Source organism: Oreochromis niloticus, linkage group LG9 (genome assembly GCF_001858045.2).
Source record: "Oreochromis niloticus isolate F11D_XX linkage group LG9, O_niloticus_UMD_NMBU, whole genome shotgun sequence".
NCBI classification, from domain to species: Eukaryota; Metazoa; Chordata; class Actinopteri; order Cichliformes; family Cichlidae; genus Oreochromis; species Oreochromis niloticus.
In genome coordinates, this window is record NC_031974.2 from 14,066,443 (window position 1) to 14,092,714 (window position 26,272).

Consider the following 26,272-nt stretch of genomic DNA (forward strand, 5'->3'; position numbering starts at 1 on the left):
ATTTCTCAGTAAAGAGAAATCGCCCCCCCCCCACCCCCGCCTCCCTCCTGACCCCGAGGCGTTAATATTGAATGGCACATTGGTACCTTCCCCACAAGAATTCATAAACTAAACGATTAGCCTCTGTCTGTAATTGCACTCTCCCTTGCCTAATAGGGGCGGTGAGGTAAAGAGGGGAGAGAAAAAAAAACAAAGGACAGTTAATTTGTGATTTCCTCTGCTCATTTGAAGGCAAATTAAGTGTCAAACAGCTAATACGGAGCATATTTCATTTTATGAGCTTTTAATTTAATTCCACCGCCTCATATCGCTGGAGCCCGTTAGCTGCGCTGCTAACGCCCGCTCCTCGTCTGAAAACGAGGGCCATAAATAAACACGTTTCAATTAGGCCCTTCACAGTAATAGGATATGATTCTGTTCATTTGCCACATACGGATGGTGTATGTGTCATTGTGGCACAGAGGAAACAAGCTGCCGGGTGCTCGTGGTGTTTTTCTCCGGCCACGGATGCCCGGTGGTGGCTGGCTTGTGTGCGTGGCGGGGGGAAGCCGGCTGGATTGATGGAACTGCCGCAGGGCCAACCCAACTGTAATTACAGGCCCTAATGAGAGGTTGCATGGGGAAGTACTGCAATAATAGTCCCTGTGTACTTAGGCATATCTTTGAGGGGGCTAATAACGATTAATTCTGCTCACCGAGGAGAACTTGTCTTAAAACAATTCAATATTTCTCCATAAGCCGCCTCCTGTCCTCCGTTTCCCCGGAGCGACAGCTATACGTTGACTGCCTCTATTTGCGTGGGCTGCCTACAAGCAGCATTACCGAACAGAACGCATCGCTTAAATCCTGGCAGAGATTTACGCTTTGGCGGTAGTTTCACAGTCGTAAAGTTTAGTTGCTGAAACTTGCTCAAAACCTGAAATCTGGGAGTGTAATTAACTCCAATTTGCCATCAGGTGGTTGGACGCAGCTGTAATACCACAAGTGATGAGCGCATCTTCCCACTAAGGAATTCAGGGCTGCTTTTTTAATCAAGCAGGCAATATTGCTGCTTCCCTGTGCAAAAGAATCCAAAGTAGATGAGAACAATTTCTGCATGAAACCCACGTAGGGCCCGCAGATAATGCGCATGACAGTGAGCTCACAAGACTTTATTTAAATAAGGCTGGCCACTCAACAGCTGTTTTATAATCATGACAAATAGTTTCCCTCAGCACAGCGTGTCATATTAAACAGCTCCACGCCTAATGGTTTGGATAAACAGGCCCTAAGTAGCGTGGCAGGAGCACGGCCGTGTCTCCAGTGGCAGCAAACCAAGCGCGCAGATAACTCCTGTCTGGACAGAGTGACTGAAGACACCGTTGCTGCGTAACTTCTCCCCCTTAATTCAATTCTCCAGCTCCGTGTTGTCCCTCTAACCCCCACCCCCACCTGCTTCCTCATTTTCTCCTCCTCCCCCTAACCTGCTGCTCCGCGTCGTACCAAAGTGCTCCTGACGGATAACAAGCCCGGCTGTTTGTTTGAGCTTATGTTGCCTGAGCGTGTTCGCCCCATTATCTGCGCATAAGCTAAATGCTAAATTATATTTGCCATTTTGTTTGCAGTGACACGAGGCATCAATCACCTCCCCTTGTGTTTTTTTATTTCCTCGCCTCGACCCCCCCCCCCCTCCTCTGAGCAGGAGACGAGGGGTTGAGAGGTGGGGTGGGCCGGAGACGGGGGGGGGGGTGGGTGGACATAAAAAATTCATTACGCTTAGTGTCACATCAGCAAGGGAGAGATATGACTCCTGAGGAGGAGAAAGGGGGGAGTTGATAATGATGAAGAATATCAAACATAATGCGGCCCAAGTAGCTGCCCCATCCAATTTGTCCTCGTCGCACGCTGATCGCTTCCTCCGTGTCGGCGGGTAGGAAACAAGCGCCGCAAGGACGACGGAGCTTCTCCTGCACTGTTTGGATGCAAAGAATACAAATGACCGAGAGAGTAGAAGAGAAGCCAGTGACTAATAGTGAGGAGAAAGGAGCAATTTGAGCGTGCGAGCGAGCTAGCTGAGCACTTTGAAGTTCTCTGCTGACCTGGCCGGCACCATCGGACCCACTCCACAGGGGCAGACTAAAGCAATAAGAGTTACCCTGTTTATAATAACTTACCACTGGAGAGCAGAGATGGCCTCACTTTTACTTCGCTTCAAAATGAATCGAATGCACACGAATGCGATTGGAAGAGGCAGGGAGGTTACTTGTATACAGTTCATGTGTCAGGAGCCCATCTGTGTCTGTCAGAGATGGGTAGATGTCAGCAGAGGCATTGCTTCCTTCTCTTGACAGGGCTTGATCACTGCTCTTATGAGAATTGCGCGCTCCCAGGCTTCCCTCGCCCTGCTCTCATTTCCCTGTCTCTGACACATGTTCATTTGCGTGTCTCTGACATGCGGATCATGTTGCGCACGTATGGGGCCGTGGCCTTTGATCCTGAAAAGGCAAAGAGAGGCGCCCCTGCACCCATGAGGAGGATGCTCCACGCCCACAGGCGGAAGGAAGTTTCGAAGCTCGATTTGTATCGCCGCTAGTAGCGGACCATGCGGCTGAGTCAAATGTGTTCTCCTGTGTTATGATCAGCAAAATTGAAGTCTGTGGTTTTTTGCTTGAGTGCGAGACACTTACACGTGAAGAGGGGGCACAGGCGAAGGATCGTAGATGTACCGTCCCTGGGTATGTCTGTCGTCGATTGGCACAGGAGGGTGGAAGGTGGGGAAGAACTGTGGAGCAGCTGTGCGGGACAGAAAAGATAAGAGACATGAGCTGTTTTTCTTTACAGTTTATAAAAGTCCCAGTTCTCCTAAAATACGTCTGCAAGTGGATCCATTCCCTCCTCGGCTAATCTAAATAGCAGCAGTAATGAAAGGCAGTGGTTGATGGCTATCTTTCAGCGGACCCACCCAAATGAGACCTCATTAAACGCGCCGAGCTAAAAGCTGCGCCGCTCGAAAAATGTTAGCCGAGGAAGTCTTTGTACATGTCTCAAGGCTGAGAGAACTCAAAATAAACAGCGATAAATAAGCGTAAGAAAAGCAGCCAAATGGCACATTTCTCACCGTGCCAAGCATAATATGGTTTTGTACAAAGGATAACATTTGAGTACAACCACTGAAACGAACAAAATGGGAAACAAAAACATCCTTTTCCATCTTGGTGTGTTTTATCACAGAGAATCCAGAGGCTTCTTTCTCTCACCCCCCCTCCAGATAAAACATTAAAATATTTGCATAACATGAGTTTCCAAGCCTTTCTCTATTTTTACCCCTGAAATTGAAACTGCTGCGCCGCAACCAGGATGACTTTGCACACGTACGCACTCATCGTCGAACCCTGACTTGCACTCGTTGTTATATAGTTGTAACTTGAAGCTGAATTTGTGTGTCGCAACCGTGCACCCACTGTTGGACGAGTCGAAACAAGCAACCAAAAGGTGCCTGCTTAAGTTTTGACACTTTAGGCTGAAGTGTGTATATCAAGGCAGAAACAGCAAATGACCATTGCGCACGGATTAACTGCATCTCGCTGCTAGAACATTAGCCACTTTATTGCCTGTGTTACTGAGACCAGTGCCAAGTTGCGTTATCATGCCCCCGAGGCTAAGCATGTGTCAACATCTGTATAACGTCACGCAACAAGTCTCTGAGGCTGCTAGCTATATCTTTTTTTTTAATGCTTGTAAACATTTGGAAGCGTGAGCCAAAAGGGCACGTTGCCAAACGGTGAGGTGCCCAACAGCTCCGCAAGTGTTGAGCCATGACAGATTCAGCTGCATCGTTGGGCAATACACCAGGTGTTGATCTCGGGTCTCTGCTTACCTCATGGCTCATTTATTTACTGGGTTGATCACTGCCAGCTTGGGGCAACAGCTACAATTGAGAGGTGGTTGCTTTAGTTTTGCTTAGGCTTACAGCAATGCGATGTATTGAGTCTTAATAAGAGAAATGAAGCAGCAGAAACCGAGCAAGAGAAAAATCTAGGTCCTGAACTTTTAATAAAAACTTTTAAGTGTCAAATATCTTTTTTTCTGGGAAGCTCCAGAGCTTCATTGATGATCAACACAAACAACCTGGAGCTTTAGCCTGCTTTAGCCTATCTGCAGCAGGAGAGCAAGGCTTTCAGTTCAGTTCCAATCAATCTTCTTTATATAGCAAACCAAACCAAACCAGAACAACAGTCATCTCAATGTGAGACTCAAGGTGCTCTATATTGTAAGGTAAAAACCCTACAATAACATAGAGAAAACCCAACAATCAGACAACACCCTTTGAGCAAGCACTATTCCCAACAGTGGGAAGGAAGAAAGCTCCACCAGAAGCAGGCTCAGGGAGAGGCAGCCATCTGACGTGAACGTTAAGGAGTGAGGGAAGGGAGACAGGACTAGAGATGAGTGAAGAAGTGTGTCATGGGAAGACCCAAGCAGCCTAGGGTCACCTGATCCAGCCCATAATGGCATGCTTTAACAAAAAGGAAAGCTTCAAGCCAACTGGGAGACGGCTCCACAGAAGAGAGGCCTGAAAGCTGAAGGCTCTACCTCCCATTCTACTTTTAAACATGCTAGAAACCACATGTAAGCCCGCAGTCTGAGAGAGACGTGCTCTAATGGGGTGGTTCATCTGTGGAGACGCACAAGTTGTTTATTAAGAAAAGGAAGTTGCTAAAACTGAGGGCAAAGTTTGCACCCCTGTGATGATGGGCAAGACGGATGCCAGTCAGACTTCAGGATGAAATTGTATATATATTTACCCCTTGTCCAAACAGCTCTTAAATCCAAGTCATAAGTCAACTTGTGCCTCATGCTGTATAACAGTACGCTATAAAGTTTCACAGAAAATTTGTTCAACAAGTGAAGAGAAAACTTAAGCAAACTTCTAGAAAGCACTCGTGGGTTTTTATCCTGTTTTCACAATAGCAGAGATAAGTGGTAAAAGCCTCCTCCATGCAGCTCTGGCAAGTATCTGACCACTCCGTCTCTGTCTGTTTGATAGTTCTCTCCTGATGACTCAGTTTTGGCTTGGCTCACCTCAGCTGATTCCAGAGCTGCTGAGGGCGGGAGGGATGAGGGGATGCTGGGATGAAGGGATGGGCTGCTGGTAGACAAGGGCAGAATCTGCTTTGTTTACTCTCCACAGCTCCACTCCCGGGCTGTCGGCCCTTGGCTGTCAGACTCGGAAACGAAGCATCAGGTTTACCAGCGTCTATGGGAGTAAAAGCTTCATGTTCTCTAATCTTACTCATCCCTGCCCACATAGCAGGAACTTTATTATAGCCTCTGTCATGTTGTGCAATAACAGATAGCTACTGAGGTTAAAAAATGTGCTATCAATTTAAATACTCCACCCCTTCGCCGCTGCAACGTACACCTTCATTCCTACATCCGCCGCTCCTCGTTGAATTACCCAGATCCCCCTTTTGTTTATGTCTCTGGAGCCACTCACTCAGCACAGCCCTGTACTGAAACAAGGGCCTTTTTCTCACTCCTTCCCTCCCTTCCTTCCTACTCTTTCTGCTGCCCACGACTTTACAGCATGGCAAACCATTCCGCTGAGGTTTATTTAAATCCAAGTCTGAAGTTTACTTTACCACGGCCCTATCTAAATAGAGCCTGCCACCTCTTTTACACCAAGCACAGCTCCCCATTAGCAAGGCAAACCGACCCGTGTCACTACAGGGAATGTATACAGTCACGAAGAACAGAGAGCAGAGAAAAAGAGGGGAGAGCCTCCATCCTGCAATCTATCTCCAGTGTTTCCTGTAGGGACTCCTTACTGTTTACTCCCAAACTAAATTGCCCCTGCTTCTCTGGATATTCCGGGTATTCTCTTTGTCTAATACAGAATACAGCTGGAAGGCACACGGGAAGCCAAAACACACGTCACAGTTTTTACCTTCCCACTGCGGCCACACACACCACGGCCGCCCGAGCATTCCTGAAGAAAGTGTAATCCTAACGCTTTTTCTCCCCGTTACATATAGTTAAGTTAATTATGTTTTTAAAGTATGTCAGCCAATCAAATACTGAGAATCAGAAACTTTTTGTAGCAGCGTCTTTCATAACTTTCAACTAATTCATTAGCTCTTCAGAGCTCCTCTCAAACATTTTAATGACCTCTGTGCAACTTTTCAGAGGAGCAGTATTCATTTTTGTTTTGCCCCCCTCTTTTTTCAGTCTTTTAGGAGAAAGGATGGAAGGTATTAAGACATGATCACAAATGGGTCTTAATGAAAGGGCAATTAGAAGCAAACTTTGACCAGGCTCATTAATTCTAATTCACACAAACACTCTGTACTCAGGACCAAAAGCCAGCTTCCACCTCATTAAAGAGAGGATGGTAATTGACTTGTCCTTTATTGGACACTTGAATAATTTCAAAAGAATGGGGTGGGGGGTGGGGGTGAGGACGAGGGGAGGATAAAGCCTAAAGCACATCATTTGCAATATCCTTATTGGTTAATCTCCTTTCATAGTGGAAGCTTTGGCACAAAGCGTCTTAAACGTGCTCCGGAACGAGTGCGAGCTGATACTTTTGCAGAATTTGAGCTGTCACTCGCAATTCTGATTTGGGTGTTGATAATACAAACAATTTCCCCTTCTTGCTCTTTTGTTGTCAACTCAGCATTGTGAGTTTATTGTCTTGACGGCAAAAACCTGAGCTCCTCCTCTCCCGCGGTGAGGGTTCACTGACTCTGCTCGCACAGTGTCACCCGCAGCCGAGGACGAAACACTCCACCATAAACGCTGCACTTCTCATCGACGCTCCACTGCGAGAGCACAAAGAGCCAGTGACAGATTGTCATAAGCGACTAAGGCGGAGTGAGAAAAGGGCTGCTGGGGCCTGCTCCAGAGGTTTGTGAATTGCTAATGTGGAACATATGAAGCCTGTGCCGGGGCCGCGAGTGCCAGATTTCATTATGCCACCTCTTTCCTCGCTCGTGATCTCACTGTTCAGGCATGCTCGTCTGCAGCAGGGCCCACAGTTAGAACCCAACTCTGCAACACTTTGCAGCGCGTCAAAGATGCTCAAGACTTTGTGTATTTGCACGTTTAATAGCGCACGTGCGTGCCGCTCCTTTCTGGAAGGAAGTACAAGTGGAAAAGAAGACAGAGAGTGTTATACTCACTCCTGCTACATTGTGACTTCTAGAAATAGAAGATGTGCAACCCAGACAGTGCTTTCTTCGATTGGTCCATTTGAATAATTTTTCAAGCTAAAGGAAATGAATGTGTTTAAAGGAGAGACTACAGTGGTCAGGTCTTTGTACAGCTGTTTTTCCAGCTTTCTTCCATTCCATATTTTTATGGAATAAAGTCGTCTATAACTGATTTGTCTAATAGCGTAACCCCACAAAAGTCCCCATATTAGGAACTGCTACCCTAGCTTTGGTTAACTCTTAGCTTTTTACTTTTTAAAATAAACTGAGCACAGGAAAATGCATTTGTGGGTTTGCAGAAATGCATTTCCTTACATCTGTGCTAAGGTTATATGTTTGTTTGCATGTATACGTTTATATGTACAATTAACTTTTTTTCATTTATTTATTTAAAATAAATGTCTTTAAAAGGAGAGGCTGTGTAGCAAAATTATTCTAATGTATTGGTCAAAGGTTAACAAGTCGTGAATTCAAAATTCAACTGAATTTTATTGCTAATAAATCAGTCAATAAAGTCGAGCTCAGCAACATTCCTGACAGATTGGTTGATCAGATGCTATTTCGATGCTATTTAAGCCTGCTTACAGTTGTTGCATATCTGCAAGCCACTTTGCAACCCCAACTCCACCCCCAGCTTCTTTCATGGTGTGCTCCTCAAGCTTTGATTATGCTGCACATGGACACATACAGCTGGAGACACCACGTTCCTCTTATACTTTTTCTTAAAAGTCTGCTTGAACTTTTGGGTGGACGAGTCTGTGCAGTCACAAAAATTAGGCGTTCATCTGGACGTCCACGGGGACCCTTGCACTCACTGTTTGATTACAAGCAGACCCTAGAAGACTCATGGGCTTCTTTTTTTGCACAGACACAGAGTAGGAACAGGGTTTGTTGAATACAGGGCTGAATCTGTAATCGATATCATCACAGAGACTCTTAGTATTGTTTTAACTAAGCTAACCTTACAAGATTTACTTGCGACATTTGGTGCTTGCCAGGTGTTATTTTCGATCCCTGCTTCCAATATATAAAATTGTAAGAGTATTAGACCATACTTTCCTCTTTATGGCATATCTGCAGACAAGCTTTACCGTGAGTACTCAGAGTCTGCTCGAACTATTACGGGACTCGGTGTGTTTAACACTTCTGATCACACATGCTTCCAGAGATGTGACGCTGAGCCTCTCATCATTATCAGGCCGGCCGGAGATGGAGATTGAAAAAAAAAAAGCCTTCAACAGACTATCAGCAGACATAGTTTGGAAGCTGCCTCTAAATTCCCCCTGTGATCAATCCTTTCACACCCCGCCTCTCATCATGTTTGCTTACACTGAGACCTCAAGCTGTTTGGACATGTAAATAACACTTTTGGAGACTGTTTAGCTAAGCTCAATGGGAGTTGCTGTTGACTTTTGGAGCGCTTTGCTTAATTACAGGTCCCAGATTGTTTCAGGTCTAATGGCCTAATTACCGCTGTATAAATTAGCCTAATGTTCGTGCTGTGCTGAGCTTTCTCCGCTGTATGTAACGCTCGGGCACGAGAATAGAGAAAGATAAAAACAAGCCTTTATTCAGCAAAGACCAACAGTGAGAATGAGGCAGAAGAAAGAAAGCAGAGAGGTTAAATAAAAGAAAAATGTTAAGTGTTGGCTTGCCAATCTCTCTGCCATTCATCATATGTACGAGGCTGGCAGATCACACTCTGCCCTTCCTCTGTAAGTCAATAGATTTTTTTTTTTTTATCTTCTCTTCTGTTCGTGCTTTCTCTGTCTCTCTTGCTCAGTTGCTCTCACACCATTAAACACAAGCAGTCTTTCTTTTGGTAAAAAGCAATTAACACAGCGGAAAAGAAAAACAAGGCAGAGAACCGAACGCGAGCGTGAAAGAGAGAAGCGTCTGCACGATAACAGGCTTTCTGTTTGAGCATACATTCCATCGCTACTCGCTGTCAGACGTCGACTGAACAAGTCAGTCAGTGCCCGCAAGTCTGTGCATATTTGCTCTGAGACTTAACGTTCAAACAGATTATTTATTTGTTAAGTACTGGATCTTTTTATTTTTTTCCTCCAGGGGTTCACTTTGCTCATACACCACCTGCAGGACATGCAACAATTCCCTGCCAGACTTTATCTCAAATTTCTAGAGGATTTACAGATGACTTTACCCATTAAAATATGTATCCAATTGCAGGACATTTAGACATAAGTTACACAAATAACTCAGCAGAGCTCCACATGTGCAAAACATTTACGAACCAGAGTCAATCTTAACAAATTGCACTCCAATCCAAGGACTTTTTTAATGCTAGAGAGTGGAGCTAAGCACGCACACATCTCTGCCAGGGGCCCCAGCACTACCCAACCTCAGCAATGCACCCTTTTTTTCTCTTCCCCTGTATCCTAGTAAGGTTATTTCACGGGGCCTCTCTGGAGCACCCATCTATCTCTTACATTTCCCGAATTTCTCCAGATTGGGATAAGCCCGGGAGTAGAACAAAGAGCTATGCGTTGGCCCTCTCCCCTCACTCCCGCACCCTCTCTTCCCTACCCCACCCTCCAGCCTCCTCTCCCCGACTCGGCTGAGGAAAGACGCAGCAGTTTACCAGCTAAAACTCCACACTACACCTCTCTCTCCCTCCACCTCCTTCTCTGTATCTCTTGCATCTGTCTATCTCCTTTTCGCCAAACAATGACGACTCTCAGATAGAAGGGAGTCGATTTAAACCTCAGGTTAACTCAGCAGGACTTGGCTACATTTATTTTGCTTCAGCTGCATGATTTATTCCACTCAAATACAAGGCCAATACTGGGCTTGGAATTTTTTGAGGTCTTTATTTAGAAAAGAGTCCACTGATGCATTTAAATGCCTGTATTAGAGAAAATGCACAATAAACTACTCTGATGCAAGCCGAGCTCGTATTAGAGAGTGTGTTCTCGACTGTCCCTGCTGCATCAGGCTACCAGGACAGGCTGACCCTCTATGCAGTTCTGTGTCACATCACATCCTCAGGCCTCTATATGCAGGTGATACCAAAACTGCATGTGGCTGTGTGACAGTGACCGCGAGGTTAACACACCTGCATTCTAATAACACACAGACTGGACACCGCCGCCTGGGGAAAATGGATGACTATTCAATTTTGACTCACGCTGAGAGGCCACTGACCGCAGCAAGCAATGTTAATGTAGTTTTGTTTGCTAAATGCATTTCCTGGTAGCCATTGTTGCTGTTAGTTCACCTCTGGGTCTTGATTAAGAGAATTAATCCCTCACAGTGAGTGAGAAAAGCCCGATAATGTGACTTAAAGTGGGAAATACAATCTGAGAGCTTTAAGTATGAGCAGACAAAATGCATCACATTACTTAACTGCAAAACACTCTGTTCCACTTCATTTTTTTCAAAACATGCCCGGGAATCTTTGATTTGATCAAATCCATGATATTATATAAATGCTGGTGTCAAAGAAATGCGTAGCAGTCCCGTGGCACCTGTGTCTTGACTTATTGCTGGATGCCGGGAGATAACCCTGCGTGTTTAAACCTGCCTCTTCAAAATATTTTTTCTGCTCATGGAAAAATTATACTTTCACATAACGTTTAAATGAAACACCTACGGGTTGTTAAGAAGAACATGCTAAATATAGTGCATGTGATGAGCTGGACATGAGAACTGTCTCACTACTGACATAAACCTGGCACCGAGGCCACGGGCCACCATGCATATTTGTGATATGCCAGCAGCTTTGACTGCATGGTATTTGACGCCCTGGGAATCAAAACAGGCTGGCAAGTCGAAAGCCAATGTGAGTTGATTTTCATGCATTTTTCATGATGTGAAACCAGCGGCTAGAACATGTGAATTAAATCTAACTAATCATCCATTTTCGTAACCACTTATCTAGTGCAAGATCTTGGTAGGACTGGAGGCTATCCCTGCTGACACAGGGCGAAAAGCACGGTATGACCTGAACAGGTCACCTATTGTAGGGCTAACGGAGAGACAGATAACTCACATTCACACCAACAGCCAATTTGGGATCACCCATTAACCTAACATGCAAAGTCTTTGGACTGTGGGAGGAAGACGGGAGTTCCCAGAGAGAACCCATAGGGGCAAACTCCACACAGAAAGGCTCCAGCTGGCAGGCAGTTTCAGGCCAATGGCCGTCTTTCCATGAGGCACAAGTGCCAACCAATGCAGTGCCACTTGATTGCCCAAATCTTTTATCACCATAAACATTCAAAACCACCAGTGCAGTCCTTTAAATATCTAGCTCAGAAATGGCTTTTTCTCCCTGGGCTGAGTGGCTGTTGCTCTATCTTCCACTGAATCCAGACATTAGACAAAGTCTGTTCAGGTCTCTGGGGGTATGTGGCCATTATTTGAGGCGAGTGGAAGGAAACTACGTGTCACAGAGTAAAGACAAAGCCCAGTGTTACAACAATCAGACAAATGGCTCCTGGGCTCTGTAAGACCAAATACAGTTTGATGCCTCTGTACCATTTGGGTCTTATGAGTAAAACACCATCTGTAACTCTGAGTCTCCTTCCTCTTCACTCTTTGTACAGTGTGCTTTGCTGTCACCTTACCCTCTCTTTCACCCTCTCACTCTTGCATTGTATTCCTAATTCCTTCAGTTAATCCCAGTTTCTGTCTATCTCTGTTTCTTTGCCTCTCTTGTTATTCAAAGCACATCCTCCCCGATCTCTCCCTTTTCCCTCCTCACAACATCCCTAAACAAGGACAAAGTTGTAATCCATTTACTACACTGCTGTCAACAGATTCCACCCAAATAATCCTAAAAGACTCAGAACCAGGCCTAGGTACTATCAAGGGAATGGGAGGAACAAGGAGGCGGAATGCACAGGGGACGGATGCAGGAAAAGAGGGAGGAGTGAGAAGAACATACAAGGGGTGTGGAGGAGTACAGACGGAGGGAAGTTGTGTCACAGTGATTTGAGTCTTTGTCACGCAGGTGGCGCCCAGGGGTTCCCTCAGTCTGGGCAGAGAGACAAACGGAGGCCCATGTAAACCTTAAAGAGGATTAACCCTGCCGGAGCGCTTTAATGAGACCTGAAAGTGCCGGGCACCGGAGAGCCCCGCTGATTGAGCCGCGCTCCAGTCGGATCCCAACGGTCCGCCGGCCCAGTGGCCCAGCAGCGCTGCTGCAGCCCCGTGGCCTACAGCTGCCCGCTCACACTGAGCCACATCAAAGCGGCCCGTCTGGGAGAACCCCGAGATGGGAGGGAGGGGGGAGGGGCGGGCATGAGGGAGGTGGGGAGTGTGTGTGTGTGCACGCAGGAGAGGTGGGAGGAGGGTGCCTGGATGGAGGAATCCCTTATCTCGTCCTGAGAGGATGCTGCTCTGTGGTGCGAGATTGTCTGGAGCTGCCACCTGTCCCGGGCATCTTTGAAGGCAACACTAAAGCCTGTGATGGGCCTGACCTCCTTGAGCTCCCATTCTTTTATGTCTCTCTTCATTTTCTGCTTTGTTACACCCCCCCACCCCTCCACTCTCTCTGGCTCTTCTCTCTACTTCTTAGCCCTCTGTCTCACTTACACCCTCATACTCAGCCATGCCTCCCTTTCCCTCTTTCTCCTCTCCAGCGATATCTTGCACTTCACCACGCCATTAGAAACATTTTAATTATACTATGTTCATCAGCCTCTTCTTCATGTAGAACAATATATACTTGTGACCCTCCAGAGACAAGAGCAAGATACGGGTTGTTGGTTGGAGGGATAAGGGTGCTTATCTTTGGCACTATGTGAGAGGAATGCAAATACAAAAAAAAGTGATGAGATATGGATTCAGAAGAAACATGTCGGACTCTATCATACTGGTGACTACGGGGTAACTCAAAGTGGAGAGGAAAAGCTTGTGATATTGTGGCTTTACCCGGAGAGCTGAGGAGAAGCCCTCATGGGTATTTAGTCATCTTCTTTTCATAATTTGGTGCTTAATGTAAGCAGGAGGGAGTGTTTATTCTCCTTTTGGATGGACAAGACACAACAAATCTTCATTTTTAAGCTTTCCCGTCGACAAAGCGCCATTGTTCCTATTTGCATCTGCGACTCGATTAACCAATCACATTGGAAAAGAGGGTAAACACACTGGCAGATGATGCTACAACGGCACTGAGAAACACTGAGAACATCTTCAGTCCTCTAGAAATTCTTCTTAATTCTTCTTAGCTCCTTCACATTTAATCTCGTCATTGTTAATAGGAACTGCCATTATTCAGAGATATGCCGTTTTCACACACACACACACATCAGCTTTGTGGTAAGAGCGCCACATGACCTTAAGATGGTATGAAAGTGCATTCTTGAAGCACTTCAAACTCCGCTTAACCCTCTTAAATCATCAAGAACTACAAAGACGCACATGCATGTGAGAATATTGCCTATCTTACGGTGCGAGATGCCTCTAATAAGCTGTATAAAAGGGGATCATCTGATTATCCCTGGTGTGCTGGACCAAGGGGCCACGGCAGAGCACAGGCCCGTGTTGTTCTTTTTTGATGAAAGGAGGTGGATGGAAGGGATCCCTTTCCATCGCCTGCAGTGTGCCCCAGGCTTCTCTGTGCCGGCACACCACTGGGGGACTGCACCATGCCACCACGCTCAAAAAGCCAATATTGAAACAATCACAAAGACAAACACTTACCCTTGAAACAGGCACGTGTCCTCTCACCCCAGGCTCTCCTCAGTTGTTTGAGGGGGGAGGATGTTTGAACCTGCATCCAAGCCGGTTGTCACATTTAAACCAACAAGAGACCAGAAAGTTTGTTCTGTGAGAGCACTCTGCTACTTTTTTCTCCTCGTACACATGCACACACTTTATACTTTACATTATACATAGCGCACAGTCCTTCCTCTCTCTGCCACGTATAGAAAGGCCCTGTGCAGTCCATACGAAGTGAGCGACCAAGGACTGTAATTAACTGTAGCGAGGCCAGGGCCATTGTTGTGTGGATCACGTACAGTTTGATGACAGCTAATTCAGTTCAGTGGTCAGCTGCATTTTGATATAGAGGCAGACAGAATGACGCCAGGGCAGCGGCCGGCGTGCTACGGCCGAGTAGACCTGAGATCAGCTCGGCGCAGCGGTTCAGAGTTTAACCCCTGTGACTGGACACCCACCCCCTCTCCCTATAACCATAAAAGCGTGGAACAGGTTTTACACCACGGCTCAGCGTTCCCGGTAGCTTTCCCCAAACACAGGGCCAGTATGATCCATGCAGTCACCTTTGACCTGGATCAGAGAGCAGGATTCCTCCGGCCAAAAGATCCATACCTCCACCGCCTGTGCTTAACTCAATTGGTTTCTGAGATCAGTCAAGGACAGCAAGGCTTTGGTGTGTGGGGATTAAGCCCTTGCAGCCAGATCTAGGCTAGATTTTTAAGGAGCTAAACCGAAGACTATTGAACTGATAGTTATCCATCACAGCCTGAAGACGCTTGCTGTGCCTGCTGTGCCCAGACTAGATATAACACAGCCACAAACTTCTCACTTCAGGGACAAAATTCTTTAGCATCATCTCTAAAGCTTTGCAAATTTACTGGTTGCATTCATCAACCATTCAGAGCAGTTTCAACATTTGTAAGAAAGCCATTGAAAAGCACGCGATTTAAGTCCCTCCATAGATGTGTTTAGGCTGGCAAAGAAGGGAAAGAAGAGAAACTTTAAAAAAGAAAAAAAAGAGGATTCCTTTGGAGGAAGCAGAGATGCGTCGCCAGCAAGTGGGCTCACTGTTGCTGCACGACCACTGACCGGCTAATCAGCACACAATGTAAACAGATGTCAGCGCACAGCGTCGCATTCACACTTCTACACAATTAAAGATCTTAAAAAAAAGACTTCTCCCTCATTAATCCTCATCTCAATCCTTTCTCCTTATCCTGCAGCAAAGCCTCATGTATTAGCGTTGTGGTAAGAAGGATATGGACTCTTATCCAGTGTTTGCCCAAGAAAAGCGGCTAAGACTCAGGCATCACCACGATTAGCTAATGCTAACAATAGGAGCAATGTTTCCTTGGTGCCTCCTCTTTTCTGCGCTGAAGTGGGTGTTAAAACCAGAGTAAACAGAGACTTAGGCCAAGGACATAAGAAGAGTGGGAGATCACAAGTCTGGGTGAATAGCGCAGATTTACTCAGAGCGCGAGGCCCTGAAGATAAACCCCCCTTTCGGTCTCTTGTGGTTGCTCGACTCCCACACCTCCCAGAGCTTCGCCACCATGTTAACGACCCATCGGCCAGGTGTGGGGAGGCTGCAGGTGCCATCGCATTTAGGCACATTAAGCACTGACACACACTAGCAGTAAGAGTAATCGGATTTACCTGGCTGTCTGCTGCATGGCGTGGAGCGCAGTGCAAGCGCAGCACAACGGCTTAGGGCCCCCTCTCCATCACACACATGCACACACCTGGGATGAATTAAGGAGGTGACAAAGCCCTCATAGAGAGCGACTGCCACAGGAGAATTAGGTGTGTGTGTGTGTAAAATACGTGTGCTCAATTGTGTACTGAACCAGAAACCAGAACAGGAGCCCGTAGCTTTTTACACCTTGTGGTGCAGGAGTGGCGACAGATGCTACAGGCTCCTGGTTCAAAGCAGCCGAAGAGCAGGGGTTGGGGAGGGGGTGGCAGAGGTTTAAGGGGGACCCCTTTCGATCTGCTGACCCTCAGATCGTCAGAGCTCATGGGGATTGAGCTCTGGTACTGGGTTCAATCAGACAGAATGGGACCGCTGCCTTTAGGAACTCCCCATGTCCTCAACACCTGGGGCCAGAAGGAGGTGTTTTACACAGCAATCCTCTCATCTCAAATCATAAGTCTTCCTGAGCGCAAGAGAGATCATAGAAACATCAATGAAAAACACCAGAAGTCACTGACACCGACCTTGTTGGTGTTTTCCCTCTTCCCTGAACACCGGTAATCAACTTTTTGTGTAAATATTTGTGGGTTTTTTTTAGTTTATTAATATTTTCGTCATGCCTGTGATAATTTCCCAGATCCCAACATGATATGTAAATTGTTTGTTTTTCCTGGTCGACATCAGAAAAGAGAGAAACATAGTACATAATTGTCTTGAAAAACCAAAAACTGCAGGAACCTTGCTGCAGAGGGAGACTAAAATCTCTGTGCATCATGCCTACACGTGCCTACACATCCCAGCATCACTGCTATCACAGTCCTCTACTCTAGTCTGCTCCATACGTCTGCAGTCTTCCACCCTCTCGAGTCCTCGTGCACAAAGAATCCCTCTTGAAGCTCTACAGCCCTTTTGACTTTTCCTGCTGCTTTTGAACTCTCCATTTCAAGACTGTGACTTTTCCAAATGACCCCAAGCCTCAGACTTAACCCCCTCCCCCCAACCCCCACCCCTCCAACCTTCCTGACTCCTACCCCAAGGCTTCAGTGGTCTGGAACCACCAGAGTTCCTTCACACATACCCACACACATACATAAAATGAGAAGTGGCAGTGTTGCTGAGTTAGGTCAGGATGTAATGGGCAGTAATGTTCTGCCCTCGAGGGTTCTGTCCAAAGAACTGCCTGGTTTTAAGTAACCTTTACCTTAAAGAGGCACCTTGATGACTCTCAGGCACCCAACCACGATGGAGAAGCAGTTAATGAAGTGGCTGAATAAATAGAGTTACAGTATAAGGTTGGGGTCCACTGGACTTTCATTACTGCCACTGGATTAAAATCCTTCTGGCGCACTCCTCCTGCTCCCTTTCAGCGCCAGTATAACCAAACTAAACAAGCTATCACATCAAATCCTTGTCTGCAGTTAAAGTCCTGGCTACCGGATTAACTTCCAAATCAGCCCCTTTGCTCTCCAAACACCCTCCTCCAGCGTTTTTTTACCTAACCGCTGCTATGTGTCTCACCTTTTCTTGGAATTATCTTTGCCAGCTTCCTTCCTTCACCCGATTCTCTCGGGCTTTGTCTCTGTGAGTCTCTCTCGCACTCTCTCCCTCTCTGTGTCTTCCTCTGCCTTTCTCTCATACAGTCTCTGAGTCCCAGAGAGACCGAGAGGCAGAGTAGGGGGTGGTGAGGTTTGACTCTGCGTTGCTTTTGGGCTTTGAAGTGTGTGTTGATGAGAGAAAGCGGAGTACTGTGTTCAGACAGGCCCCTAATGAGGGAATTAAGAAGCTACGCTGGCCGTTCCCCATACTAACTTCCCAAGCGCAACACAAGGCGAGGGTGCGTGCGTGCGTTCACAAGTGTGTGTGCCTGTATCTGTGTGCAGAGGAGAGACGGAGTGTAAGAGAAGGGCTAATCTGTCAGACTTAATCAAGCATCTGGCGGCCCTGCCTCTCACCTACAGTAAAAAAGGGAAACTTGGCCTCAGCATTAGGGGTTCTGCAAGCATGTCCTTGAGCTGTGCAGCTTCTCAACTTTACACGATAAAGTTTCAAGTTTACCATTTTAAAATTAAGTGAGCGGCTCTTGTGTTTGTGGCTCGTGGACTTACGATAGTGCGAGTCTAGGTAGCCGTTGCGGGGGTCCATAGCAAACAGCGTGCCCCGGTATGGAAGTGCATGGTCAGCCAGATGGGGCAGGGAACCGTGCTGCTCCTTCTTGAGCAGGGAAGGGCGTTCCTCCGTAGACGTAGAGGGCTCCTCATTTATGCTTCTGTCAGGGGCGCCAGGCGTCGGGACCTGAGAGCTGATGGCGTTGCGCCTCTCACGGTGGTAAGGCGTGCCTGAACTCTCGTCCTCTGCGTGGACATGAAGACAGAAAGACAGGAGAAGAATCCAGTGTTATAAATTTGGAAGGGCAACACATTTTCTTTTAAACAGATATCAGAATAAAAGCTGTAGCTATGAACGCTGCTCACGTAGTGGGGAAGCTGATAAAAGGAGGAGCCGGAGATCAGCTTTGCACACCTGAAACCTACGGTAAATCTGCCTTCCTTCAGCCCCTGGATATGAGAGTTCAGAAGCAGTCAGTGTATGAGCTAACGGACACCATGGAGGAAAAAATTCCAAACTCATACATCTGAACAAGTGCTTAAATTCACATCTGTCTGCTCTTTTTATATAAAAATAAATTTTCATGAAGGAAACAACTCAGGCGTTCAGTCAGCATTCAAAGATGCCTGTTAACAAGTATCATTGGCTACACCAACCCCACCCTGCTTCAGTCTCCATTCTCCCCTCCAACCCCCACCTTTCACTCTTAAACTAAATCTTTTTCTCTTTTTCTATCTGTGTCTAAGGGGGAAATTAGGAGGCCCTCTGGAGAAAGCTGCTTGGCATGCTGTATAAAGCGGATAAATGTGGAGCTGAGTTCAAGGGCTAAGCTCCACCAGAAAGACCTGACCTCTGACCCCTTGGCTTGACCTCTGAGATGACATATATAAGGGTCAGTTATCCTCGTGACCTGGTATTAGCCCTTTCTGTAGTCTGATACCACAGAGACTAACTCAGAAAGCAACATGCCATCGAAAGTATGTCATTTTTTTTCAACTGGGTTGATTTAATCTTTAAAACAGGAGGACATAAATCCTGCCTGATGATTTAGGCCCGAACGTCATGATGCTCAGGGGCAGACTGAACTGGGATATTTTAGTGAATAGCACTTTAATGTGTTTGTGGGAAGTTCTGCAAAATCACTGGTGACATGCTAACTAGAAAGGCAGGCCAGACCTTAAAAGAGTGAGCTTGTTTTTACATGGCCTATTTTAAGCGTTATTTTGTTTATATATATTTTGACATTTTGCACTATCAAAAGGGTCAAAACTTTTGTTTCCACTGCATAGCACATGAATTCCAGATGATCTTCAATAACACTTGATCTTAGGGACTTGGGTACTTTCTTAGGCCTTGCTTTGAACTGAGATTGAATGCATCTGTATGTTATAGATTCAAAAAAAAATCATCATTTGTCAAGAGCAAGCCCTTGCTTTTTTGCCCTGAGCCAAATCCTTCAGTTCCAGCTTGTGTTGCCCGCAGGTCTCCATGTTCAGCCCGGGTTATATGCAATTATGAGTTCACCACTAAGGCTGCTGGTCATCAGTACACTCCAATGTTCTTTCTTGTATTAACGTTTCTCACCGGGAACCTGGCAAAATACCGTTGTGCTGGCGCCAGAGGTACTGCAGTATTAGCAGCCTAACAGCGTGAGCAGCTCCCCCACTATGTGCCGCAACCCAACAGCATCCAACTGCCAATTAAGAAACAGAGGAGAGGGCCAGATTAAAGAGCACACTACCTTAAGCACTGAAGAGTGCTGCTATAGAGCTGTAGCACTTCACAGAAGAAGAGAAGCGATCAGAAAGGAGGAGGTTAAGAGAGAAAAACAGAGAGGGAGAATAAGATTGAGAGAGGCGAAGAGAGCGAGAGAGCAGGAGGAGCAACCCAAGGGTCCTGCTTTTATTCCCTTCACTCTCCCACATCCATTACCTGCGTTTGGACCAGCGTGCCCTCGTGCAGCACTGGCAGCAGTTTCAAGGATTCTTAACGCGGAACTGACAACCAGAGAGGCAAGGCGCTCTCATCCCCGGGAAATGACAGTGTCAGTTATGATATAAGTATTTAATCCTATACTGCACAGCCAGTGATCTTATTAAGGGAATAATGCAACTTATACGGTTAAAGCTGGATTAATAGGTCTGCGCTTGCAAAGCGCAATATTAACATAAAGGGATTTCAGAATTGGGTTCATCTCCTGACATGAATTGAGGAAGTCGAGACTGTAAACTATGCGGGGAGCGAGCGATGCTAAGGGCAGAGCGTGTGGCTGTGTGCAGCTCCGGCTCCAACTGTGCACTCGCAATTCTTTTACATCCAGAAAAATCTAGCATTACATCTGGGAAAGTAGAAACTTTCTACATATTCATGAGCTCGTTTTTGTACTTTCATACATATATTTGATGTTTTATAAATACATTCATCACTGGGGCTTGACATGGTGTAGCGTGAAGTTATGAAAAACTACAAAGGAGACTCAAGTGTTTACTTTTTAAAAAAAAATCTTTACTTTACATTTCTATTTGCCAACTATTTCAGTGAGCACTACTCTTCTTGTCCTCGAGCTTTCGTGTGCTGTCTTTTTCTTTCCTTTTACTTTCTCGGTGACCCCCACCGCTATTCAGATGTGTCTCTCTCCCTCAAGGGAGGTCAAGCGACTAATAGCTCAATCACAGCACTGTCACAGTACCACCATCCCCCCTCCAGTCACCCCAGCAAGCCCTGGGAGGGTTTCATCATTCTACCATATACCACCTAGAGGGAGTTCATTACATCAGTTCATAGGACCTTAAATAGTTAAACAAACACTCTGCAGCACAAGGGTCAATTGACTCCTTGACTCCTCAGTGGAGGAAAGCGAGTCTCCGGTAAGATTCTTCTTCTATGCTGCTTGTACCTGGCGGGTGGAAACTTTTTACATCCTTCTAACGTGTTGAGCATCTGTCAAAAAATGAGGTAATGAAGACAGAGAAGACACAGGTAAACACATGCAACTTTGAAAAGTTCAACCCTGCAACACTTCTCCAACTCTGACCATCAGCCCAGCAGACCCTTTCCCCTTTTCCCTCCCTCATTTTTCATTCCTCTTTTATTTCCCTCTCTTTTCCCATGGTTGCCGCATCCAGTCCTCTACCAGTTTGCAGGTCTATTCAGCCCAACACAAAAGCAGCAGGCCGGTCCTCTGTGGACCAGAGGAAAAGCATGCCTCTCAAAAAAACAGAAAAAAGAACTATCCCGCTCTCTCTATGGTGATTGAATTTCTTAACATCTTTTCAAAAAGCGCTTAAATGCCTGGAGGCGAGAGGAAGAAACAAGCTAATGGTGGATGGGGAGCACTGAACAAATTTCAGAGCCCTTTCCTGCTCGCGTTTGAGGTTGAAAGCGAGCTCCTGCCTTTCAAGTTTCAAAGTCCTCCTTCCTCCCGCAGTGTCACTGAAGGATTTGAAAAGAAGGTAATTGTGCTCACTGCCGTCCTGATCAGAGCACACGCCCCAGCTCTAGTATTTCAGGAGCTTTCTCTGCCACTATAATGGTACCTGGTGCTCCATTCCTGCATTCTTCCTCCCTTACTACTCTTTCTCCTCCTTCTCTCTCTCTCTCTGACCCTCTACAAATGCACTCTGTATTGCTCTCACTCACTTGGTTTCTATCCTTCTTTCACCCCCAGCAAGCCGCTCATTAAATCCTAAAACCCAGGTTTCTCCCTTTTTTCCTCTTGTCTGGGGTGTCTATTGTAGGATTCTGGTTCAAATACCTTTCAAGAAAACCCTATGCATGGCCTTTAATATGGCAGTATAAAAGACAGCGTGGATGCAATGACAAAATGAAATTTTGAAAGAGATAATGAGCTATGGAGCGGGGCCAGTACCTCTGAGAGCTGGGCCCTGGGACAAGAGGGGGGCTAAAGTTAAGGATGCCCAGCCAATTCAAAGAAATAGCAAGTGAAACAAAACACTCAGCTTGTTGTTTTTGAAGGCATTTTCTAGAGGCGCAGGTTAAGAACGAGGACTGTTGTTCCTCCACATGCCATCTGATTCGCCTTCCGGCCTGAACTCAGTCAGTCTCCAGAGTTGGGGCACGCATGTTGTACAAAGGGCCATTGCGCACTGTAGTTCCCCCCACCCCCAGTTACCACTTTTTCTAAAAGCCCAAAATATCAGAAGGGGTGTTCTTGTACCTCTGAGCCAAAGCCAGACATGCGCTGTATTCCACCTTCGAACTTCTCAAAGCGCTGTTTGTCAGTGGCACAAACAAGTTTTGGCTGGGGAGCACATGGAGAGCGAACAAGGAGAAGAGGAGTGGAGGATATGCGGTGAAATCACAAAACACTTCTTCAAAGCTCCTCTCCTCCTGTGCAATAATCTCTTGCTCCCTTTTTCTTTCTCTTGCAAATCAACTCCCGGGAAAGACTCAAGACTCCCCAATTAACAATGAGAGGGGGAAGAAAAATTCCAGCAGCTGGCTAGAGTTTAATAAGACTACCTCTCCAAGCAGCTTAGGCTTATGTACCTGATTCACCGGCCCTGGCATTGGAGCTAAAGACAGAGGGAATCATTCACGATTAGTGCAGGCTGAAATACGAGGGAGAGAGCGAGAGACCGTTCAAGCTCTACCAAACCCAACAGCAAGCGCGCAGGGGATTACTGCAATTGTGTGAGGTATTTTTCTGATCAACTTCTTGGCTGATAGGCTCAATGCCACAAGGAGCTCGGGGCCTTCTACAGAACAAGGTTCAGTTATGCATTATGTGAAGGTTAGCGAGCCTTGCTGTATCTGCCTAAAAAGGTTGACTTTCGAACAACTTCCTTAACAAAGACATCTAAATGTCAGAAGGCAGAATGAGGTCATTACTCTGATATCTGTGGGCAGGATAGTTAGCAATCCCCCAGTCTAAACGTCTGGGGAACCTCAGCAAATATAAAAGTTAGCTCCCTCTCACTCTGCACTCGTGTTTGATTCTGTCTCTGCAGAGTGAACCCGCTGTGGTACATTATTTAACTATCAGTGCCTGATTGATGTTTGGACGAATTGCAGAGAGAGGTCAGGATGTTCCCTCTCCTGGTTAGCAGTCTATTGTTGGCGGCTGATTTCCCACACAGCGTCCGCAAATGCCCTCTTCAATATTCATCTAGGCAAATTTGACGACTCCCACATCTCAATTTGGCTCTCGGCAGCCTACGCCCCAGCCCCCTGCTCCACCACTCGCGGTCCCAGCTTGCTCTCTCTGCCGCCGGGGGTCTTCTGGGACGCACCCAGAGCCTCAGCATCTCGCAGTCCCAGCCTCCAGGCCCCGGGGCTGGGGAGGGGCAAATCAAAGCCTGCTTGGCTCCTTTCTCCTTCCTTGCGCTCACCTCAAATCAGCCTCACAGCAGGGTTGTGTCGTGCCAAGCCTCCCCCTGCCCTAAGCTACCCCTTATTCACCCATTAGGGGCACAGGCCCACCGTAGAGCTGCCCGAAACCCCACTACCATTTCATCAGGGCCACATTGTGAGGGAGCAATGAGCATCGCAGTGAGAGAGCTGAAAGCTCTGACTGTAAAAAGCACACTGATGCGTTTTTGACCACGGAGAGTTACAGCTTTTAAGGTTTTTCACTCAAAGGGCACCTTGGCCTGTATTCTTTGAGGAATCAAACACTAAGAGATGCATTTGATCAAGGCTTCAAAGCAAAAAGATGCCATTTAGTGCTCTGATTGGCTCATAGACTGTATTAGCATTGCTTCAGACTGTCACAAGCCAGCTATCATCAGCCATAACCTGTTAGACCTTTATAATGTCCTCCGCAACAATATAAAATGATTATGTGCTAGGGCAGATGAGGGCATAGTCATGTCCGCATGGGATAGTGTGTCTTCGAGGGTGGATCTGGGCACACTGCCCACCAGACCAGAGTGGGCCAGCTTTCCACTGGGCCATAGCACTGGAATCCCGCTTCTGACACCACAGTGATCCGGACCAAGTCTGTGGCACTCAGATTAGGAACGGCTCGCCAAGAGAAATGAATATCCAGCCAAAGCAAAGAAATGCAGAGCCAACAGTTGGGATAAAATTATAAAAAAAATAATACAGTAATTTCAAGCACATCAAACATGATCCAAAATTCCACTGTGGCTATATCTCACCTTTTAGTATAGAATGAGAATTTATAAAGCTCTAAGCATGAATAATCAGCTTTTATTAGTGCAAACCTTGTGCATTTATAATTAAAATCCTCTCATGTAAACAAAATGAGTTTTTGCGTGGAGAAACACATCCACACATTGGGGTAAAGGTTTGTAAGAGCCTTTTAGTGCAATGCATTGAGACATTGAGAACCCCATTAAGATAGTTTGCCCACACTTACTGGGAGTTGGATAATTAGACACTTCAAAGGCACCTGCCCGCCCTCCCAGGGGAGACAGAAATCGCCGCCCCACGACCCGTTTAAAAGCATGTTAACTCGTATCTGAGGCTAGCAGGCTAATTTAACTTTTGACATTTGATATCTGAGGAATGAGAGAGATCAGCCATTTAGCTGGAACAGGATTACCCCCCCGCACACACCCCTCCTCCTCTCCCACCCGTTCCAACCCAAACCCCCCCCCGCTCCACCAGTCAGGCCGGATTCATTAATTTTCTTGCTGCTAAGCACTTTATCAATGACTAGTGAACATCTAAGTCCAGAGTGGACTCTCTCCCTCCCTCCCTCACTCCTCCATGGTGATTAAGCCCGTGGATGTTCAGATCTGTCTGTCTAATTCACTGCCTGTGCTGTTGCTGCTGATCTCTTCTCACACCTGCAAAGCAGCTAAGTAAACAGAGGTGAAACTTTTTTGAGAGTCAAGCTTGAACATCATTCATACCGCATCCAATTTAAACTGCATCTGATGAGGTCAAAATGCCAGCAACACTTGTACAAATAGTACAGCTCTATTGCTACCTCAACGCATGTCAGCTCGTGGCTTTTATCATGGTCATGACCGTTTCCTCTTTTAGTGTGCACTTTATAAATAGGTGAAGTCGTTCCAGAAGCCTCTACTTTGGAAACTGTATTTAAAAAGCACTTCCCAAATGATTTAAAAATGCTCTAACAGTAGGAAGAAGGCTGATCGTCTTCATCCTATTTCAGTGACTGAGTAGACCATTTTCCACCGCACAAATTATCGTGCAGTTTTAGGGTGGGTCACAGCTTTGTGCACGTTCCTACTGCAGGATGCACAGTACTTCTTTCAGGGTCATTTTCTGGGTAGAAAAAAGAAAAAACTGCTGGGGCTCTATGGGGATTAATTTAGGTTGAAAGCGACCAGTTTTTTTATTTATAAATTTAAAAAAAAACAGCAGTAGCATGAAAAAATAAGAGATGGAAAAGAAAAGTTTGTTGACTTCTCATGAAATGAATGCGGAGAGATGTCAAGAGAAATCAGGAAGAATAGATATACCTTACTCCAAAAAATGACTGTAAGCATCTGTAGGATCATAACCTCAAGCTGTCCAGATTAGGAAACTACCACATGTTACAGTTACAGCAATACAACGACAAATGCTGCGTTACATTTCCCTCAGGAGTCGGATGCTGAAGCTGGGAATGACGTGACTCCAGAATTGAGCTGCTCAGGAAGGTAGAACATTCATCCACCACAAGCAATACAGAACAATGCTTTTTTTCCTTACACTTAGCACCCCTGCAGCACACTCATGAATAGAGCCTCATTAAAAGTACTATCAATATTTACGTAGAGAGCACATTGACTTTTGAGATTTTTGTAAATGACCTATTGCGTATATATTTGGGGGAGTTTTTATTGTCAGCATGCAAAGTTTAAGGAGGAAAATATTTAAATCAATCATTTATTAACGTTAGCAACACATAGTTTAGTGCTAAGTTTGTCGATATTTAATGCAAGAAAGAAGCTTCTTGTTTTTTGCGCTTGATATTTTAATTAACTAATAACCTTGTTTCCAAAACGGCGTAACTTTTGTAAATAACCCGTAAAACTAACCACACCTATAAGCACTTTTTGGGGATTGCGCAACCATGCTTAGCCTTGCTTAATAAATCTAACCCTTACAGTTTTACTGTTTACTGTTCTACAGCCGCCATCTTGGCTTACTTAGCCGGGCTTGGTGGGGTTGTTCCAACTTGCTGTCTTGAAAATTCTGACTTCCGACTTCAACCAGAACACAGTGAAAGTTGCTAGTGTCGATGCTTAGCATACAGCATCACAGCAATCAGTCTGGAGTTACACACTGAAGGGCACATGACTGACTAAATACTGTTTTATCAAGAGTTTGCTTCGCATAGCATACAGCACAAGCAAGCTAGTCACCGCATCGGTACATTTCTAAAGGTGGTTTATTGGCCTGTATTTAAACAAACTGCAAACATTCTTTCCTCCAAAGTAAGCTTTGTTGTGTTCAGGCTAAGCTTGTTGAGAAGCATAAGGTTTGGAAGTAATTCAAGTTTCTTATCTTAGTTTGTGCAAACTGTTAGCTGACTTTGTTTAGCTTGCTAATGTTGCATGCTACATAACAAGCAATCAACCATTGCAATGCAATTTAGCAGGCCAGTGGAGTGGATTCAGTTTTGGACTCATGCAGGTTTCTCACGGAGTAGCTC

General features: G+C 46.0%; 1 protein-coding gene across 1 annotated transcript in view; it reads right to left on the reverse strand.

Annotated features, from left to right (window-relative positions):
• The window catches only part of gli3 (GLI family zinc finger 3), a 96,843-nt gene that overhangs the window by 41,616 nt on the left and 28,955 nt on the right, over positions 1–26,272 (reverse strand). Inside the window, exons 3-4 of the mRNA XM_005449015.4 lie at positions 17,676–17,921; positions 2,667–2,772 (exon numbers count right to left, since the gene is read on the reverse strand). Of these exons, the coding sequence (XP_005449072.1) occupies positions 2,667–2,772; positions 17,676–17,921 (352 nt within the window). The remainder of the gene's footprint in view (positions 1–2,666; positions 2,773–17,675; positions 17,922–26,272) is intronic.